The sequence below is a fragment of the Nerophis ophidion genome, linkage group LG17 (assembly GCF_033978795.1).
Source record: "Nerophis ophidion isolate RoL-2023_Sa linkage group LG17, RoL_Noph_v1.0, whole genome shotgun sequence".
In the NCBI taxonomy this organism is placed as follows: domain Eukaryota; kingdom Metazoa; phylum Chordata; class Actinopteri; order Syngnathiformes; family Syngnathidae; genus Nerophis; species Nerophis ophidion.
The window spans coordinates 52943510-52965594 of NC_084627.1; the positions used below are offsets into that span (position 1 = coordinate 52943510).

Below are 22085 nucleotides of genomic sequence, written 5' to 3' on the forward strand. Positions count from 1 at the left end.
GCTTGTCAGTCCAGCATCATGTTGTGTGTGGCTTCCGCGGCAACACGCACACGACTGCAAGGCATATTGGGTGACACAGAGTACACTAATGGTTGTGATAAAAACAATTTTAACACTCTGTAAGTAATATGCGCCACGCTGTGAAGCCACACCAGTTAAGAACGACAAACACATTTCGGGAGAACATCCTCACAGTAACACAACATAAACGCAACACAACTAATACCCAGAATCCTTTGTATCCGTGACAATTCCTGAATATATTTTACACCCCCCCGTGGGTCGGTAAGGTGGGCGGGGTTGGGGTCGCGGGGGTGTAAAATATATTCAGGATTTGTCACGGATACAAAAGATTATGGGTATTTGTTGTGTTGCGTTTATGTTGTGTTACTGTGAGGATGTTCTCCCGAAATGTGTTTGTCAATCTTGTATTGTGTGGCTTCACAGCGTGGCGCATAGTAGTAAGTGTTAACGTTGTTTATATCACAACCATCAGTGTACTCTGTGTCACCCAGTATGCCTTTCAATCTTGTACGTGTGATTACGGAAGCTGCACACAACATGTTGCCGGACCAACAATCGGTTCGTACATGTTGTTGAAGGTGTCTAAGGCAATGGCTTCACAGCACGCCATATTCTTGTCATCAGGATGCACGCTATTGGATAGTCGCGAGAACGTTAGCGGCGCCAATTGTCTTCATTACTCTGTGAAACAGGTTTAAATAGCTCTGTAAGTGGTAAAGGCGGCCGACCTCTGATGTATTTCAACGGGCGGGTGGCGGGCGGGCGGGTACGGTCCTGATAAAATGTTAGTTCGGGTGGACGGCGGGTGGATGACTTCTTTGGTGATGCGGTTGCGGATGATATGATTGCCTATCCGCGCATCTCTATTACATACATATACACACACCTATTATAGTAGGTTTTGGTTCATTTTTGGTACGGTAAGAGAGCAAAATATGAATAAAAAATTTAAAAAACGGCTTAGTTTTTTTGAAAACAACTTTAAAAATGTGTTTAATGACAACTGTAATTCTTAAACAATTACAATTGTGAATGAATAAAACATAATTACAGTGGCACAAAGTGTGGTGACAGTAAAAAAAAAAAAAAAAAGCAATACATTCTACAACAATGAAATCAAATATGTTATTCTTTACATTGAAAGATCTGACTGCGTAGGGTTAGAAAAATGTAGTGGGGAAATAAGTCACAAGGCTTTAAGTGTCCGAGTGAAAAACTGTCCAGTAATAATTTCAACGGAAGGAAATAGTCCGTTACTTGGTGCAGTCCTAAGGATCATTTAAAGATTAATGCCCATTACATTACTTGTGTCCTTGTTCCCTTTAAGGGAATGACAGACTATTGTAGCTGGATAAATGAGGTACTTTAGACTAAAGGACTTGCCTTTTGCCTTTTTGCATGCATTAATATTATAGTCTTCTGGTTTGTGAAGTTCTGGTGTGATGAAACGTTGAGTAGTTTTATTCAACTTTAGTTGAATATACAGTCGTACAGTCGTTTGGCCAATTGTTATGCTTTACAACAGGGGTCTCCAAACTTTTTGACTCGGGGGCCGCATTGGGGTGAAGAAATGTGATCAGCAAAACACAACATTATGTTAAAGAAGAGTTTCCTGAAGCTGTCTCTGATAGTTGATATAATAATGTAACTGCACGTGTATATTATATATTTATATATAATATACATATATATATATAACTGCACGTGTATATTATATATTTATATATAATATATATAATATATATATATATATATATATATATATATATATATATATATATACTGTATATATATATATATATATACATACAGAACTGTTTCATGAGGGGTTCCCTCAATCATCAGGAGATTTTAATGGAAGCATTCACATACAATGGTTTATATAGAGCACAGAGTGGGTGGGTACAGGCAGGCGTAGGGTGTGGTGACTGGCTCATGTGTTACCTAGGAGGGGTTTCAGTCTGTGGCGGCATGTTGAAATGATTTCACTGCGCTTGTTGAGGGATGACAGATCTGGATGATATATAATAAACAGTTTCTCTTTTAAGCATAGGTTGCATCTTTTATTACCACTGTTGTAAGGTGTGCTGGATGCAAAAATTTGCCATGTTATTGAATATTCAACATTATTGTCTTTGAGGTTCCAAATGTGCTTGCTGAGTTCTATAGAATTCCGCAAAGTCTGGTTTCTGAAGGAGGCCTTGTGATTATTCCATCTGGTTTTAAACGCTCCTTCGGTTAATCCTACGTACGTGTCGGATGTGTTAATGTCCTTTTCCGGGAGACTCCCGATATTTAGCGCCTCTCCCGAAAACCTCCCGGGACAAATTTTTTCCCGAAATTCAGGCGGAGCTGGAGGCCACGCCCCCTCCAGCTCAATGCAGACCGACTCAATGTTGTGACCCTCTTAAACAGGACAATACTGCCATCTACTGTACATAGAAAATAATGTAAATATATTCTACATTTAAGTGCAGTCAAGGAACATGCATTAGGGAGTCTGTTCTGAAGCCCACAGTAAAGAGACGTAACTTAATCATGTCGCCTGTTTATTGACTCTAACCCAATATATTACACCGTCGACGAGTAAAATGAAGGAATACGCTTGCAAGTTCCAGAACGATTGGAAACAAGAATTTAAGTTTATCCAGGAGAGTTCGAAGGGGAAGGGGTATGTTGCCTGTAAATTTTGTAGAACAGACTTCTCCCTTGAACACGGCGGCCGAACGGATATACTCAGCCATGAATGGTCAGTCAGTGCAGCATAGTTCAAAACCCAGTATTATGGCCCACCTCGCAAAATGCAGACCCGATAGTGTATCTTATGCTGAGACAGAGATGGCTATGTTGATAGCTGGAAGCAACATCCCGTTGTCATTTGCGGATGTCTACAACAAATCCGTGAAGGATGTTCCCGGATTCGGAGATCGCTCGCCAATACGCAAATGGCAGAACAAAGGTTACTCAAATAGTGAAAGGTAAGTGTTGTTGTTTTTTTTTTTGGTAACCAACAAGCACAGTACAGTTAGTAGAACAACTGTGTTTTTTTTTTACTGTGTATTTGATAGGTGCCGTCGGAAATTCAACTATTTATTTTATTTATATATATCAGGGGTAGGGAACCTATGGCTCTAGAGCCAGATGTGGCTTTTTTGATGACTGCATCTGGCTCTCGGATAAATCTGAGCTAACATTGCTTAACACGATAAGTGATTAATAATTCCACTTGTAATCACAGTGTTAAAAATAACGTTCAAAATATAAAACATTTTCATGCTTTTTTATGTTCAAGAAGTTGCATTAATGGTAAGAAGTAATTTATTTATTATTGGTTATTGTGGGGTTTGCCCTCCTGGGGGTTCTTCAGACCACCAAGAGCCTGTTTTAGGGTTACAATATTGTTTTATTTTATTTTTCTCTCAGGTGCTTTCCAGCAATTGTCTTTTTCTCTTTCGTCCTCACTCGCGCTCTGGCTCCAGCCCCAACCCTGTCTCTCCTCCTTGCTGCTGCTTATAACAGAGCGACAGGTGATTAGATAACAAGGCCCAGGTGGGCCATCTACGGACCTGTCGCTGATTTCGAGGCTGGTCCTGGCAACATCCTGCTTTGCTGCAGGCCCGCAGGCCACGCCCCCTCCACAGTTAGCTTCAGAATAACAATGTTATTATAAAGAATAAGAGACCTATTATAATGTTGGTCTTACTTAAAAATGCACGTGTCTAGTTGTGTTCAGTGTTAAAAAAAAAATTATATGGCTCTTTGGGAAATACATTTAAAAATATTTGGCTTCTTGGCTCTCTCAGCCAAAAAGGTTCCCGACCCCTGATATATATAATAAAATAAATATATATAGCTAGAATTCACTGAAAGCCAAGTATTTCCTACAAATGCAGTATATATATATATATATATATATATATATATATATATATATATATATATATGAAATACTTGAGTTGGTGAATTATACGCCACCCCTCTTAACCACGCCTCCGCCCCACCCCGACCACGCCCCTCCACCCCCACCTCCCGAAATCGGAGGTCTCAAGGTTGGCAAGTACGCTTATACAAGTCTTTTAGTTTTTTGCGGCTCCAGACATATACATTTTTGTATTTGTGGTCCAATATGGATCCTTAAACATTTTGGGTTGCCAACCTCTGAAGTAATTCATTGATGTCATAAACTCTTTATACAGGATGATAAATATCAAGTAGCGATTTTAATACGATTTCAATGTCTAGTTCTTTTACCTTCTTCTCGTCCCCCTCCTGCAGGAGCTGCATGTTGCTGCGTCGCTGGCTGTCCATTCTTCTGAGGCTGGCATTGTGATGCTCAGTTAGGTCAGGTGGAGGAGACACGCTGTGGCCAAGAGGGTCCACCCAGGTATAAACGTGGTTGGTGACGTAGCCACCTGGAATCCGCCCCACAGAGCGAACAGAGAGGCAGAGCTTTTTACTGCCCTTCAGCACCTGTGGGGAAGGAAAGGGCAACGTCATAAACGTTGACCTCCTAGAATATAAAAGTGTGATGGTTTGACGTCAAAGAGCAACACATGCTCACAGAGTAAAAGCATATTTGAGCAAACTAAGGATGTTCCAATCATAGGCACCGGTCTACATTAGTGTATCAGTGTTGTCCCCATTCCAATATTTTTGTACTGGTACCAAAAGTATATAGGTACTTTTTCAAATAAATGGGACCACGACAAATGTCATTATCGGCTTTATATTAACAAAAAAATCTTACGGTACATTAAATATATGTTTCTTAATGATATGTTGTCCTTAAAACAGTGAAAAAACAAGACAACTTGTCTTTTAGTAGTAAGTAAACAAAGGCTCCTAATTATTTTATCCAAATTAGTAAGGACAAGTGGTAAAAAAAAAGTAATATTAATCTACTTCTCCGAGGACAAAGCTAAGAACAACGGGAGACGCCGCTCCCAGTCTGTGGAACGCTCTCCCTGACCGCATGAGGGCAGCACAGACTGTGGATGCTTTTTAAAAAAGCTTAAAAACCCTTCTTTTAAAACAAGCCTTTTTTAAAAGATATATTCATACTAGTTGTAGCTATTAGACTGTTCTAGTTTTCATTTATTTTTATCATCTTTTATTATTTTTTAATACACTGTAGCACTTTGAGGTTGTGAAGTGCTTTTTACCAATCAAATGTATTATTATTATTATTATTATTAATTGCATATTTACTGTCAATATCTGGTTATTTTATGTTTCAACATGTTCTATCTACACTTTTGTTAAAATGTAATAATCACTTATTCTTCTGTTGTCTAATACTTTATATTAGTTTTGGATGATACCACACATTCGGGTATCAATCCGATACTAAGTAGTCACAGTTATACATTGGTCATATTCGTAGTCAAAGTCCTCATGTGTCCAGGGACGTATTTACTGCATGAAACAATGCAGGTCGTAATTTTTTTCAGGGTCCATGATCACAATAACATTCTAATTCGAATCCTGATCAGATTAAATACATGTTGTTTATGTACACGTAGCCAGTGATTTTTTTTTTATTTAATTTATTTCCGACAATGACATAAAAAAAGTACAAAGTTGACAACACATAATAATATCAATTACTGTAGTGTAAAAGGTAATGTACAGTATGTAATGCATGATTGTCCAGTTTTGCCTGAAAGGGAGTGGGAAGAAGATAATTTATTTAATCCCACCCCCAGTTCTCCATTCGAATATTATTCCATTGAGTTTTACTGTTACTTTGTTTAAGGATTATACAAATGTTGTATCAGAGTGGCATTACCACAGGTAACAATAATTATTTCAGTGTAACAATACTTTGTATCAACAATGCAGGAGGAATGACTATACCAACAATGGTAATAGACAACATAGCAATAATAGCAAGGAAACATTGAGCACATGTTAACACTTTGAGACAGAGTACAACAGCAGGTCCTATTAAAGATACGCACTGGACTAAAATTGAAAAAAAGACCAACCTTGTGTGCTAATTAGAGGACAATTAGATGTTAACTGGCTGTCGAGCTTTGCACAAGTAAACAGGCTGCAGTACCACTTGCAACAGAGCGCTTATTACGGCGATTTCAGATGCCAGCCCAAAGCAAGAGACCTATACCTGTCATGTCTTTGTGATCATGTTTTGTTTAGTTGTGTTAGATTACTTCAAGACTCCATTAGTTCCTGTTTTTTCACTCCATTGTTTTGTTTCCATGCCTACCAATCAGTTCACCTGTCTTCACGACTCACGCACCTGATTCATTTGAACTCACGCACCTGTTTTCAAGCACCACAGCACCATTTAAGCCTGTAGTTGCCAGGCTGTCAGGCTGGTGTCACCATCCTCTGCACACCCTTGCTGCATGCTGATGATCAATACTCTTTTCCCGTTCCCCGTAAGTTTTGTTATTCATGCCACAGTGTGCAAGTTTTGTTTTATGTCCATAGTTTATGTTGTAGTAATAGTTTTGTTTCACAGCCAAGTTTTTGTACCTCCTCTGTGAGCGCCTTTGGTTTGTTCCTTTTTTTGAGTTAAGATTAAAATATGTTGTTACCTTCACGCTATGCCCGGTCCAGTCCATTTGCACCAAGGGAAAACAAACCACACCTGGGTCCAACTCATGACAATACCCAGTACCAATATTCGTTCACTTTATAATAATGAAAAAACATGGTAGACCAGGACTTGATAAGTTGGTTGTTTTCAACATTTCTAACGATTCTTTTGCAACAAAACATGTCCATATAAAGATCTCTAAAAAAATTGCGTGCCATGAGTAATGTAAAGTATCTGGCAGTTAAAGCAAAAAGGCTGACAATAAGGAGTCATGAACGGTTCCTGTGTATGAGTATTAGGTGTGTAACGGTACGTGTATTTGTATCGAACCGTTTCAGTACGGGGGTTTCGGTTCAGCACGCGGGCGTACCGAACAAGTTCGGAAGCAGAAGTCTTCACAAGCTGCTCCGCTTTCTGCCTCTGTCTCTGCCTCATTGTCCCGCCCACACAACCATCTGATTGGTTACATACAAAGTCAATCAGCAGTGCGTATTCAGAGCGAAGTAACAGCCAATCAGCAGTGCGTATTCAGTCTTCAGAACGATCTAGTCAATGCTTTAGCGTCGAGCAGATATTCGTCTAGCAGGGGAGGAGCGGACTCTACCCAAATTATAGTAAACACTTCCCAGTCACAACTATTACTAACATTACTATGAGCCCGTTGACCTTCTAGAAACTTAAACTGCAGCTCAGCTCGCTCACAGTATAGGCTTGAGATGAAGGCTAATTAGCTTTTAGTGTAACGTTAGCTATTTTTTCTGTGTGTGTGTGTGAGTGTGTGTGTGCGTGCATGTGCGTGTTTTAGGGGCAGCAAAGCCCTGTCCGTCTGTTATTTCATTGAACTCCATTGTGTTTAGGGATGAATCATTAGTAATGTAGCAGCCTAGTTTTGAATAGCAGGGTCCCTGCTATCACATGTTGATAAAAATACAACATTTACATAATAAAAGTCAACTACAGGCTTCCCAAATGCTGTAATAAATTAAGCATGATGAGTTGACATTAAACAGTTTCAATGGAAACTGTTAAATGTTGCACTTTTTACATGTAGAAGAAAGTTTTTTTTCATTTGAATTAATCAAAGCAACAACTCGAGGCAGTTTAATGTGGATTAACGTCGGCAGAATTATTATAGTGTTCCCAATGTTAAAAGGATAAAGCCATTGTTTACAAATTTCGTAAATAAATAACCCAAAATTTTATATTTTGTTGATTTCTTACTGTACCAAAAATGAACCGAACCGTGACCTCTAAACCGAGGTACGTACCGAACCGAAATTTTTGTTTACCGTTACACCCCTAATGAGTATACAGTTGAATATCAATCAAAAGCTACGACAAACAATACTTTTGACGCATCAACTCTGGAAGAAAAGCTGAGCTGTTGAAACGTACCCTTGCTGGCTCGACAAGTAATCATTACACAGGAAATATGAAAACACTAAATTGCTGTTGGTGGAATACAAACTACTTTTGGATGAAACGCAATGGACGAAAAAACAATGAAATCCCAGCAGAACACAGGCAATCCATTCTCCAGACAGAAGTTGATTGTTCAAAGCTGGACTATGGAACTCATCCAAGTGCATCACGCCTAGAAACTCACAGGCACATGCTGTAGGACAAGAGGCCATCATCACAAACATTTATCCAAGGCCCAGAATGTTTCTCTGTAAGGGCTGGACTCTCTCGAAAAATCTATTTAATAGTGTATCCTTAGGGCGCTGCCTAGTTGTTAGCATTTCAGGTGGACAGTAAAGAGATCAAGGGTGCAAATCCTTTTGGGCTTATTTGAGTGGAAGTTGCAGCCTTTTCCAATTATGTGTGTGTTTTCCAAAAATGTAAATGTTAACGGGTATAGATTGTCCGTTAACTATGAGTGTGAATTGTTATGTAAGTGTTCTGCAATTGGCTGGCAACCATTCCAGGTTGTGCCCTGAACTCTTCCCACTTGTCATCTGTGATAGGCTCAGCTTAAGATGGATGAATGTGTCCTACAGTAAGTAATATATCTAGAAATTGTTTTTACAGATATCGCTCCCTTCCTCGTGCATACAGCCAACACTTTTGACAAGTCTTCTACAGTCTGGCCTGTCCTGGGCATGATGTGCGGTTTGTTCCTGAAACACGTCGGAATCCCTTAGATTCTGAGCTACAATGTCAGAACAATGGGTGTGGAAGGAAGCCTCTAGGCCAGGGGTAGGGAACCTATGGCTCTAGAGCCAGATGTGGCTCTTTTGATGACTGCATCTGGCTCTCAGATAAATCTTAGCTGGCATTGCTTAACACGATAAGTCAGTGTTTTCCAACCTTTTTTGAGCCAAAACACATTTTTTTTTCATTGAAAAAAATTCTGAGGCGCACCACCAGCAGAAAACATAAAAAAATTAAACTCAGTAGGCGATATTGACAAAAAAAAAATTGTTCTCGCAATGGCTCTTGTCTCTATGTAGGTGTACTGTCAAGCCGTAACTTATTTTGAGTTTTTTCGGTGTTTTCCTGTGTGACTTGCGCTCCTATTTTGGTGGCTTTTCCTCTTTTGTTGGTATTTTCCTGTAGCAGTTTCATGTCCTCCTTGAATGCTATTCATCGCACCTGCTTTGTTTTTACAATCAAGACTATTTAAGTTGTGCGGACGCACTCCTTCTTTGCGTGGACATTGTTGATTGTCATGCCATGTACGGATGTACTTTGTGGACGCCGTCTGCTCCACACGCTGTAAGTCTTTGCTGTCGTCCAGCATTCTGTTTTTGTTTACTTTGCAGCCAGTTTAGTTTTAGTTTTGTTTTGCTTCAATGCCTTTTCTTAGCGGCACTCGCCTTTTCTTTATTTTTAGTTTAAGTGTTGGGTACCTTTTTACCTACATGCTGCCTCCCGCATATTGTGATCACGACATACCATGTTCCCGAAATCTACAAAAGCAATTAGCTACCTGCTGCCACCTACTGATATGGAAGAGTATTACACGGTTACTCTGCCGGGCTCTAGACAGCACAGACACTCAATAACAGCACATTTTTGAATTATAGTTACAGGTTTGCAAAAAATGTTATCAACCCAATTAGGTGAAATTACATAATCTCTCCCACGACACACCAGACTGTATCTCACGGCCGCGGCACAGTGGTTGAAAAACACAGCGATAAGTAATGAATAATTCCGCTGGTAATCACAGTGTTAAAAATAACGTTCAAAATATAAAACATTCTCATGCATTTCAATCCATCCATCCGTTTTCTACTGTTTCTGTTCAAGAAGTCCCATTAATGTTAAGAACAATTTTATTTATTAGCTTCAGAATAACAATATTTTTAAAAAGAAGATAATTATTATATTCTTGAAATGTTGGTCTTACTTAAAAATGCACACATTTATTTGTATTCAGTGTTAAAAAATATTATATGGCTCTCTCGGAAATACATTTTATAATATTTGTCTTTCATGGCTCTCTCAGCCAAAAAGGTTCCCGACCCCTGCTCTAAGACATCTACAGTGTCTTACATCTATCTCCAGCCTTCTTGGTTTGGATGATCTGAGTGGAAGTGGTGGACATTGCAAAACCGGCGAACTCTTCGCATTGCTGCGAGTCGAGGGGAATTGTTGTGTCCGCTCTCCGATTTCGGTGTTGGTAACATGATTCAGTGACCATTTCACTGTCTTGAAGAAAATACACTTTCCCTTACTCTAATCCGATTTCTATGTGGTCCAAATTGAGAGGTCTCCTAGGAGGTCTAACCTGGCTCCCAGGGTCGTTGTTCAGTGTTCTGCATCACACAGGAGGAGCAAAATGACAGATTTGTTGTGAATTTTGAGCTTGGTCTCTATGGAAACATCACAATCTTGTCATAACTGTATATCTCTGTTTCAGGATGCCAATTTTAGGTATTGTGGATCAAAGGTATTTGAAGTGAGGAAAAGACAAGTTTTTTTTTACCAGAAGTGTCCCAAAAGGGAAAAAGGGATACCTGCTTTTACTGAAAGTCCCAAAATATCCCAGAAAGGGACATCTTCCCCAAAGGTGCGAGAGGATCCCAAATAGTCCCAAAGTCTCAAAGTACCCCAACATACACCTACACACAAAAGTCCCAGCGGACCGAAGAATCTGAAATGTACTCAAAGAGCCTGGGAGTAGGGCCAGGGACTGAGATATATTGGTCAACCCCATTTATCATTGTATTTTATTGGAACTTTTCCTCGACCCCTCAATTTCGACCACATAGAAATCGGATTAGAGTAACGAAAAGTATAGTTTTTCGAGCGGGTTGTGGTACTTATAAGATAGGGCACTTTTTCATCAGAAGTATCCCAAAATGGATTAGGGCCTATTCATATCTAATAGTCAATGTACTCAGGAAACAACTAACAGGATCCCAAATAGTCCCAAAGTCTCAAAGTACCCCAACATACACCTACACACAAAAGTCCCAGCGGACCAAAGCATCTGAAATGTACTCACAGAGCCTGGGAGTAGGGCCAGGGACTGAGATATTTTGGTCAACCCCATTTGTCATTGTATTTTATTGGAACTTTTCCTCAACCCCTCAATTTGGACCACATAGAAATCGGATAAGAGTAAGAGAAAGTATATTTTTTCGAGCGGGTTGTGGTACTTATAAGACAGGGCACTTTTTCATCAGAAGTATCCCAAAATGGATTAGGGCCTATTCATATCTAATAGTCAATGTACTCAGGAAACAACTAACGGGATCCCAAATAGTCCCAAAGTACCCCAACATACACCTACACACAAAAGTCCCAGCGGACTGAAGAATCTGAACTGTACTCAAAGAGCCCGGGAGTAGGGCCAGGGACTGAGATATTTTGGTCAACCCCATTTATCATTGTATTTTATTGGAACTTTTCCATGACCCCTCAATTTGTACCACATAGAAATCGGATTAGAGTAACAAAAAGTATAGTTTTTCGAGCGGGTTGTGGTACTTATAAGATAGGGCACTTTTTCATCAGAAGTATCCCAAAATGGATTAGGGCCTATTCATATCTAATAGTCAATGTACTCAGGAAACAACTAACAGGATCCGAAATAGTCCCAAAGTCTCAAAGTACCCCAACATACACCTACACACAAAAGTCCCAGCGGACCAAAGAATCTGAAATGTACTCAAAGAGCCCGGGAGTAGGGCCAGGGACTGAGATATTTTGGTCAACCCCATTTATCATTGTATTTTATTGGAACTTTTCCTTGACCCCTCAATTTGGACCACATAGAAATCGGGTTAGAGTAAGGAAAAGTATAGTTTTTGGAGCGGGTTGTGGTATTTATAAAAAAGGGCACTTTTTCATCAGAAGTATCCCAAATTGGATTAGAGCCTATTCATATCTAATAGTCAATGTACTCAGGAAACAACTAACAGGATCCCAAATAGTCCCAAAGTCTCAAAGTACCCCAACATACACCTACACACAAAAGTCCCAGCGGACCGAAGAATCTGAAATGTACTCAAAGAGCCCGGGAGTAGGACCAAGGACTGAGATATTTTGGTCAACCCAATTTGTCATTGTATTTTAATGGAACTTTTCCTCGACCCCTCAATTTGGACCACATAGAAATCGGATTAGAGTAAGGGAAAGTATAGTTTTTCGAGCGGGTTGTGGTACTTATAAGACAGGGCACTTTTTCATCAGAAGTATCCCAAATTGGATTAGGGCCTATTCATATCTAATAGTCAGGAAACAACTAACGAACCCAAAAGTTCCAAATTACAACAACAAGGACAATCTTCCACTGTAACTGGATAGCGCGGTATCATCAGAATATTCGACATTGGCTAATGCGTAAGTGCTTAGTGATACACTTGGGTCGTGTTTACACACCACAGTCATCAGGGGGTCTATGACACAGTTAAATAGATGGAGGTGGCAACACAGCTCTGAGCCACATCTAATTTTCCTATCAATCCAGCCATCCATCCATGTTCTATACCACTGATCCTCATTGTGTCATGGGTACTTATAAACAAACAATTACTCAAACTTGCATTCACACTTAAGGAGATTTTGGTCTTAAATTAAGACAACGGGCATATTTTTGGAATGTGGGAGGAAGCCAGGGTATCTGGACAAAACCCATACACGCACAGGGTATATATGTCATATACATACACTGATTGACCACAACTTCATGACCCTTTGCACAATTATGGAACCAAACACTGCCAGTAAGATTTTGTATCAAGAAAAATTAAAAAAGACATTGGGTGAGATAGGATCCAGCATCCCTGCGACTCCAAGAGGAACAAGCGGTAGAAAAGGAATGACAAAATACAAACATTGAAAAAAAAACATGTCCCTTGGCAAGTTTCCCTGCAATAAGGCGCTTTTGGTAGCCATCCACAAGCTTCTGGTTGAATTTATGACCACTCCTCTTGACAAATTTGGTGCAGTTCAGCTAAATGGGTGGGTTTTCTTACATGGACTTGTTTCTTCAGCATTGTCCACACGTTTAAGTCAGGACTTTGGGAAAGACATTCTAAAATCTTAATTCTAGCCTGATATAGCCATTCCAGGTCAATATCCTGTTGGAACACCCAACTGTGCCCAAGACCTAACCTCTGGGCTGATGATTTTAGGTTGTCCTGAAGAATTTGGGGTATTCTTCCTTTTTCATTGTCACATTTAAAACATAAGTTCCATTGGTAGTAAAACAGGCCCAGAGCATAATACTACCACCGCCATGCTTGACGGTAGGTATAGTGCTCCTGGAATCAAAGACCTCACCTTTTCTCCTCCAAACATATTGCTGTGTTGTGGCCAAACAGCTCAATTTTTCTTTCATCTTACCACAGAACTTTCCTCCAGAAGGTCTCATCTTTGTCCACGTGATGTCAGATGAAACGTGTGGACAATGCTGAAGAAACAAGTCCATGTCAGAAAACCAGCAAAGTTAGCTGAACCGCACCAATTTTGTCAAGAGGAATGGTTAAAAATTCAACCGGAAGCTTGCCAGAAGCAGGTCCAGGAAAAAAAATTACCAGTATTTTTCAGAAGCACTATAGTACTATTTTTAATCCATTAGTACTGCACTACTTTACTGGTATCGGTATACCATACAACCCTGGTATACATCAGTTCTTCTCAACAGTGGTTGGGCAACTGGCAGGCAGTGACCCAAAGTGGTATGTTTAAATTGTTTATAAATTGTTTATATTTAATGAAAACACCAGTTGGAACTTGAGGTAGTGTAAAATGATCCATCCATCCTCTTCCGCTTATCCGAGGTTGGGTCGCGGGGGCAGCAGCCTAAGCAAGGAAGCCCAGACTTCTCTATCCCCAGCCACTTACTCCAGCTCTTTCCGGGGGATCCCGAGGTGTTCCTGGGCCAGCCGGGAGACATAGTCGTCCCAACGTGTCCTGGGTCTTCCCAGTGGCCTCCTACCGGTTGGACGTGCCCTGGGGAGGCATTCTGACCAGATGCTCGAACCCCCTTATCTGGCTCCTCTTGATGTGGAGGAGCAGCGGCTTTAATTTGAGCTCCTCCCGGATGACAGAGCTTCTCACCCTATCTCTAAGGGAGAGCCCCGCCACACGGCGGAGGAAACTCATTTCGGCCGCTTGTACCCGTGATCTTGTCCTTTCGGTCACAATCCAAAGCTCATGACCATCGGTGAGGATGGGAACGTAGATCGAACGGTAAAATGAGAGCTTTGCCTTCCGGCTAAGCTCCTTCTTCACCACAACCAATTGATACAGCTTCCGCATTACTGAAGACGCCGCACCGATCTGCCTGTCGATCTCGCGATCCACTCTTCCCTCACTCGTGAACAAGACTCTGAGGTATTTTAACTCCTCGACTTGGGGCAGGGTCTCCTCCCCAACCCAGAGATGGCACTCCACCCTTTTCCGGGCGAGAACCGTGGACTCGGAGGTGCTGATTCTCATCCCGGTCGGCTGCGAACTGATCCAGTGAGAACTGAAGATCCCGGCCAGATGAAGCCATCAGGACCACATCATCTGCAAAAAGCAGAGACCTAATCCCGCGGCCAACAAACCGGAACCCCTCAACGCCTTGACTGCGCCTAGAAATTCTGTCCATAAAAGTTATCAACACAATCGGCGACAAAGGGCAGCCTTGGCGGAGTCCAACCCTCACTGGAAACGTGTCCGACTTACTGCCGACAATTTGGCGCAAGCTCTGACACTGATCGTACAGGGAGCGGACCGCCACAATCAGACAGTCCGATATCCCATACTTTCTGAGCACTCCCCACAGGACTTCCCGAGGGACACGGTCGAATGTAAAATGATGAATGATTCAAATATGTTCAGATACATACCATGAATTGATTAATGTTAAACAAGTTGAAAAACGTATTCGGGTGTTATCGTTTAGTACATAATATGTACTGTACTGTGTAAACCTGACTGTTTCATATAAGGTATTATCTTCCTTTGGAATCTACTAATAAAAGTTTCAATCAATCAATCAATCAATATGTAAACAAAATGTTTTTGTCTTTTTTCCAATGTGATCTGCCTACAAGAGTGAGACACTGTCTGAAGCAAGGAACATTTGAATGAAGTTGCTGCTCCTTCAAAATGTTTTATTCCAACTTATGTGCCTCGTTTCGATGCTAAATGAATGCAGTCACCTGCAACAAGTGCTTGAGGGCGATATTGTGCAAGCAATGTATTGCAAATAGGCACACAGACTCGAACACTCTTTTGAAGCTTTATTCTTAGCCCTAAGCACAGAATGTGTCACAGCAGTGGAACGTCATCGCCATGGCAGCGGATTCTTTCAAGAGATGCTACCTCAGTAGAAGCATTTAAGTCCCATCTTAAGACATATTTGTATACTCTAGCCTTTAAATGGACCCCCTTTTTCGACCAGTTGATCTGCTGTTTCTTTTCTTTTCTCCTCTGCCCCCCTTTCCCTTGTGGATGTGGAGAGGACCCATATATGTGGTCCTCTCCAAGGTTTCTAATAGTCATTCACAGTGACATTCCACTGGGTTGTGAATTTTTCCTTGCCCTTATGTGGGCTCTGAACCGAGGATGTCGTTGTGGCCTGTGCAGCCCTTTGAGACACTTGTGATTTAGGGCTATATTAATAAACACTGATTGATTGATTGATTGATTGATTGATTGATTGATGTCAGGAACTGCTGGTGTTGAACCTCATGATGCAGATATGGCAGGCGTAGCGCAGGAAAAGATTACTTTAATGTCAAAAAGGAAAGAGTGCAAATGGTAAGTGCACGTGCAAAGGAACTCGAAAGCAGGCAAGAGGAAACAATCAAGCCATGACTGTAGGGCGAGGAAGTCATTAATAGCAGCCTGATTGGCAACTGCATCCAGGTGTGCCAGGTTGCCAATCAGGGACAGGTGAGGGGAACGAGAGCTCGGGGAGACATGCAGGAAGTGGAACTAGAGTAAGAACGCTGACAGGATATAAACACAAACTCAGGAAACATAAGACGTTAATGTGACAGATCGTCACAGTACCCCCCTCCCCTTTAGGGACAGATTCTAGACGCCCCCCCCCCCCAAAAAAAACAAGGTTACAGGAGGGTGGAGGGCGGCAGATTGCCAAGCCTTGTGTCCCTGCACCCAGCAAGGAAGAGTCAGATGGCAGCGAACGCATTGAACGGCGCTGCATCTGGCGAGGCGGGCGACAACGGAACGGCTAATCTTGACCGATGAGGAGGCGGCGTGTGGGTGTCTGATTGCTGCTTGTGCGGCAGGTAAACTGAAGGTGGCAGAGGCAAATTCAGGACAAGGATCGAAGATGGGCCTGTTGGACGGCCCGCCGGAGACGAAGATTGGGGCGACGTAGGACGTCCCGCCGGAGATAAAGATGGTGTTTCCAGAGCTAGAGGACGGATTCCAGACGTCCCAAAAAAGGCTGAGGGAGCGGGGGGGTCTCGAGTCTGTCAGGCTTGCCTCTGACAGTTAGACTATGTTTTAGTTTTTTCCTCCGCATTTGTCTTTGTTTCCTCTGTGTGTGTAGTGTTTCCTGTCAGCGCTCTTATTTTGTTGGTTTCCTGTCTTTCTCCCTGAGTGCTGTGTTCCCCCTCAGCTGCGGCTGATTGGCACCTGGCCACACCTGGTGTCAATCAGTCCGTTCCTATTTAGACCTGTCTTCCCATCCGGTCATGGCTGGATTATTGTATTGTCATGTCGCTTGTGTATTGTCGCTCCTGTCGTGTCGTGTCTTTGCAGCGTAGCGGTAAGCTATATTTCGGTTGCGGTTTTTAGCTTACTGCCTTTTGTTCCCTGCTTCCAAGTTTGTTTTTATATTACATGTACGACTTCTGTTTCCTGTTCGATTCTTGCTATATTCCACGCTAAGTTCCTTTTTGTTTTCTAGCTCCTTTAGTTTTGTTATCCGCCTCGTGCGCGCTTTGTGTTAGTACCCTTTTGTTTGTTCTTGTTGTATTATTTAAATTAAATCATGTTTTCCCATTCAATGCCTGCCTTCTTCTCTGCATCTTGGGGTTTGTCAACAACAAACTTTGACAGAGTCCTGCCGACTCTGACCGCCCCCCTGTTCCAGGAGCCGAAGAACCAGACCGTGCAGCACTCAATTCAAAGAGTTTGTCCATCAAGGAGACCAAGTGGGTACACTTCTTATCCGCGGCTTCCTCCCGAGATTTGTTGCCTCCAGACAGCCCACCAAATCTCTGCGAGTATCGTGTTTGACTTGATGATTCTGTCAGGAACTGCTGGTGTTGAACCCCAAGATGCAAGATGCAGGCATAGCACAGGAAAACATGACTTTAATGTCAATAAGGAACTAGTGCAACTGGTAAGTGCACGTGCAGGGAAAACAGGCAACAGGAATCAATCATTGAGCCCTGACTGGAGGGCGAGGCAGGCATAAATAGCAGCCTGATTGGCAACTGCAACCAGGTGACCCAGGCTGCCAATCAAGGACAGGTGAGGGAAACGAGCGCTCCGGAAGACATGCAGGAAGTGGAACTAAAATAAGAGCGCTGACAGGAAATAAACACAATCTAAGGAAACATAAGACGTGAATGTGACAAATCGTCACAGTACCCCCCACTTTAGAGACAGATTCTAGACGTCCCCTCCACTAGATGTCTTCAATTAATACAAACCTGTAAATCAGTATTATTAAACAAAGTTAAAATGTTGATGAAATGACAACAAAAACAAACACAATAGTTGAAAGTACAATATATCCTGACCAATGTTTCGGTAGCAGAGTTTAAATAATTGCAGAGGCTTGACAACCTTTTATGAACATATAGAGTGCATTTGGCAAGTAAAGTGCAGTGAAGTATACCATGCTTGCACACGGACATGCACACACACCAAACACACAGATCTGATGTGAGGAATCAATAAAGACACACACATTACAGGCCACAATGCTGCGACTAGAAAAATTGCTTTTGGTGGTGTTGATTAATGGCTGTCAAACTGGATACATCAACTGCCGCAAATACAGTCCATATAAAAAATTTTTAAAAAATGCACGTACACATACCAAGTAATGTTTGTGGTGAAGACTACCTTGAAGTTTCATCTATATGAATGTTTACTTTCAAATACGCTAGGACAATGAATGCAAATGTGTAAATAATAGTTAGGGATGAGTGCTTTTCACATTAAAACCTCTAAAGTACCAATTCCTGATAAACCGTAAATCATTACAGATGATCCATGGTACCAATTTTGGTATTTTTGTGTTTACTTTATCTGTTGATCCATCCATTTTCTACAGCTTGTCCCTTTTAGGGTGGCGGGGGGTGCTGGAGCCTATCTCAGCTGCATCCGGGTGGTAGACGGGGTACACCCTGGTATTAAACATTAATGTTACATTTAATGTAACATTTAACAGTGAGCTGATAGTAGTAACTGTGCTGCCTTGTTGTTATATATTGTGTTTACACCATTAAAGGTGCTGTTTGCAACTTGCTCAGTTTTTCAAAGCAAAAAGTGGAACAAAAACAGTTTGGGTTAGTTTATGTTCCTACTAATGGTTCAACAGAACACATTTGTTTGACAATTGTCTATATTGTTTAAGTCCACCTGCTAAGTGGCCTTGTGGTTAGAGTGTCCGCCCTGAGATCGGTAGGTCGTGAGTTCAAATCCCGGCCCGAGTCATACTAAAAAATGGGACCCATCACCTCCCAGCTTGGCACTCAGCATCAAGGGTTGGAATTCTGGGTTAAATCACCAAAATTATTCCTGAGCGTGGCCACTGCTGCTGCTCACTGCTCCCCTCACCTCCCAAGGGGTGGAACAAGGGGATGGGTCAAATACAGAGGTTGATTTCACCACACCTAGTGTGTGTGTGTGTTGTGGTGCCCGTGGCCTGCGGACCTGCAGCGAAGCGGGGTGTGGCAGAGCCGGTTTCGAGATTAACGACAGGTGCGTAGATGACACAGCTGAGAGTGTTTGTCTAATCATGTGCCGCTCTGTAAAAGGCAGCAGTCGGAAAAGAGAGGAGGAGTTGTTGATGGCGGTTGGCGAAACACGAGGGGAACGAGAGCAGGACAGACCACTCTTGGGGAAACCATTCATGTGCTCGATCGAGGAAAGACAATTGCTAGAAAGCACATAAAGACTTTGCACGATCTGGCGTTTATTGTAAGATAAACATTATTGTTGACCCTGAAAAGGAGTGGTGATGTCAAAGAACCCGGAAGGAAGCGGCTTCCACAGTGCGACTATCAGTGATACTTTAACTTTAACTTTCACGTAAGAAACATTTTTACCTGCCCGGATAGAATGATTGCTTTTTACGTCTCGTCCACACGTGCAGGAAGTTTGTGCACACATATAAAAGCAGTCTTGGAGAGAAACTAGCAATTTGCAGCCATGTCGTCGTCGTGATACATTCAATGACAGCTAACGGTAACTATCCAAATTGCTTATATTAGCTAACAACACCCCAAGTTAAAGCATGTGCATGTATTATGTACATACATAGTGTATGTTCTCACATTTTAAAAGCCGGAAGACGGGAGGATTTATTGTTTAAAATACATTGGAAAGTTTGCTGTCGTGATCCGTTGCCCGGATCATGTTTGTTTTGTTTTCAATTCCCTCACTTTCTGTTTTCAGCGCCCCTGGGTTTGTGTTTTAAATGTCATGGGTGCTGATAAGTGTCACCTGCCTCCGATTAGTGTTAAAGGGGGGTACTGTCATGATCCGCTGCCTGGATCGTGTTTGTTTTATTTTCGATCCCCTCACTTTCAGTTTTCAGCGCCCCTGGGTTTGTGTTTTAGTTGTCATGGGTACTGATTAGTGTCACCTGCCTCTGATTAGTGTTAGGAGGGGGGTACTTTTTTGATCCGCTGTCCGGATCATGTTTGTTTTGTTTTCGATCCCCTCACTTTCAGTTTTCAGCGCCTCTGGGTTTGTTTTTTCGTTGTCATGGGTGTTGATTAGTGTCACCTGCCTCTGATTAGTGTTAGGAGGGGGGTACTGTCATGATCCGCTGCCCGGATCGTGTTTGTTTTGTTTTTGATTCCCTCACTTTCAGTTTTCGGCACCCCTGGGTTAGTGTTTTAAATGTCATGGGTGCTGATTAGTGTCACCTGCCTCTGATTAATGTTAGGAGGGGGTACTGTCATGATCCGCTGCCCGGATCGTGTTTGTTTTGTTTTCGATTCCCTCACTTTCCGTTTTCAGCGCCCCTGGGTTTGTGTTTTAGTTGTCATGGGTGTTGATTAGTCTCACCTGCCTCTGATTAGTGTTAGGAGGGGGGTACTGTCATGATCCGCTGCCCGGATCGTGTTTGTTTTGTTTTCAATTCCCTCACTTTCTGTTTTCAGTGCCCCTGGGTTTGTGTGTTAGTTGTCATGGGTGCTGATAAGTGTCCTCTGCCTCTGATTAGTGTTAAAGGGGGGTACTGTCATGATCCGCTGCCTCGATCGTGTTTGTTTTATTTTCGATCCCCTCACTTTCAGTTTTCAGCGCCCCTGGGTTCGTGTTTTAGTTGTCATGGGTGCTGATTAGTGTCACCTGCCTCTGATTAGTGTTAGGAGGGGGGTACTGTCTTGATCCGCTGTCCGGATCATGTTTGTTTTATTTCGATCCCCTCACTTTCAGTTTTCAGCGCCTCTGGGTTTGTGTTTTCGTTGTCATGGGTGTTGATTAGTGTCACCTGCCTCTGATTAGTGTTAGGAGGGGGGTACTGTCTTGATCCGCTGTCCAGATCATGTTTGTTTTGTTTTTGATCCCCTCACTTTCAGTTTTCAGCGCCTCTGGGTTTGTGTTTTAAATGTCATGGGTGCTGATTAGTGTCACCTGCCTCTGATTAGTGTTAGGAGGGGGGTAATGTCATGATCCGCTGCCCGGATCGTGTTTGTTTTGTTTTCAATTCCCTCACTTTCTGTTTTCAGCGCCCCTGGGTTTGTGTTTTAGTTGTCATGGGTGCTGATTAGTGTCACCTGCCTCTGATTAGTGTTAGGAGGGGGGTACTGTCTTGATCCACTGTCCGGATCATGTTTGTTTTGTTTTCGATTCCTCACTTTCCGTTTTCAGCGCCCCTGGGTTTGTGTTTTAGTTGTCATGGGTGTTGATTATTCTTACCTGCCTCTGATTAGTGTTAGGGGGGGGGTACTATCATGATCCGCTGCCCGGATCGTGTTTGTTTTGTTTTCAATCCCCTCACTTTCTGTTTTCAGCGCCCCTGGGTTTGTGTTTTAGTTGTCATGGGTGCTGATAAGTGTCAGCTGCCTCTGATTAGTGTTAAAGGGGGGTACTGTCATGATCCGCTGCCTGGATCGTGTTTGTTTTATTTTCGATCCCCTCACTTTCAGTTTTCAGCGCCCCTGGGTTAGTGTTTTAGTTGTCATGGGTGCTGATTAGTGTCACCTGCCTGTGATTAGTGTTAGGAGGGGGGTACTGTCTTGATCCACTGTACGGATCATGTTTGTTTTATTTCGATCCCCTCACTTTCAGTTTTCAGCGCCTCTGGGTTTGTGTTTTCGTTGTCATGGGTGTTGATTAGTGTCACCTGCCTCTGATTAGTGTTAGGAGAGGGGTACTGTCTTGATCCACTGTCCAGATCATGTTTGTTTTGTTTTTGATCCCCTCACTTTCAGTTTTCAGCGCCTCTGGGTTTGTGTTTTAAATGTCATGGGTGCTGATTAGTGTCACCTGCCTCTGATTAGTGTTAGGAGGGGGGTACTGTCATGATCCGCTGCCCGGATCGTGTTTGTTTTGTTTTTGATTCCCTCACTTTCCGTTTTGAGCGCCCCTGCGTTTGTGTTTTCGTTGTCATGGGTGTTGATTATTTGATTAGTTTGTTTTGTTTTCCATTCCCCAATTGCGCCATCTAGGCATTACCTTCCAGTTGAATGTGCCAGTCGTTTTTTTGAGTCCTGTTGTTTATACTCTAAGTATTGTACTTATTGCACACCAGCTGTTTGTAATGTGTATCGTAGTTGTAGTTTTAAAAACAAACTTGGAGGTGTTGAAATTGTCGTGTAAAACCGCTAAAGCTATTCAGTAGCATGCTTGTAGAATATCTAATGTAAAATAGCATGGAGCTAGGGGA

At 42.2% G+C, this 22085-nt stretch overlaps 1 protein-coding gene across 1 annotated transcript in view; it reads right to left on the minus strand.

The window, feature by feature from the left end:
- LOC133536559 (whirlin-like) overlaps nt 1-19099 on the minus strand; it is a 169253-nt gene extending 150154 nt beyond the window's left edge. Inside the window, exons 1-3 of the mRNA XM_061877188.1 lie at nt 18990-19099; nt 16112-16418; nt 4276-4494 (exon numbers count right to left, since the gene is read on the minus strand). Coding sequence (XP_061733172.1) covers nt 4276-4494; nt 16112-16418; nt 18990-19099 — 636 coding nt within the window. The remainder of the gene's footprint in view (nt 1-4275; nt 4495-16111; nt 16419-18989) is intronic.
- Nucleotides 19100-22085: the final 2986 nt, after the last annotated feature.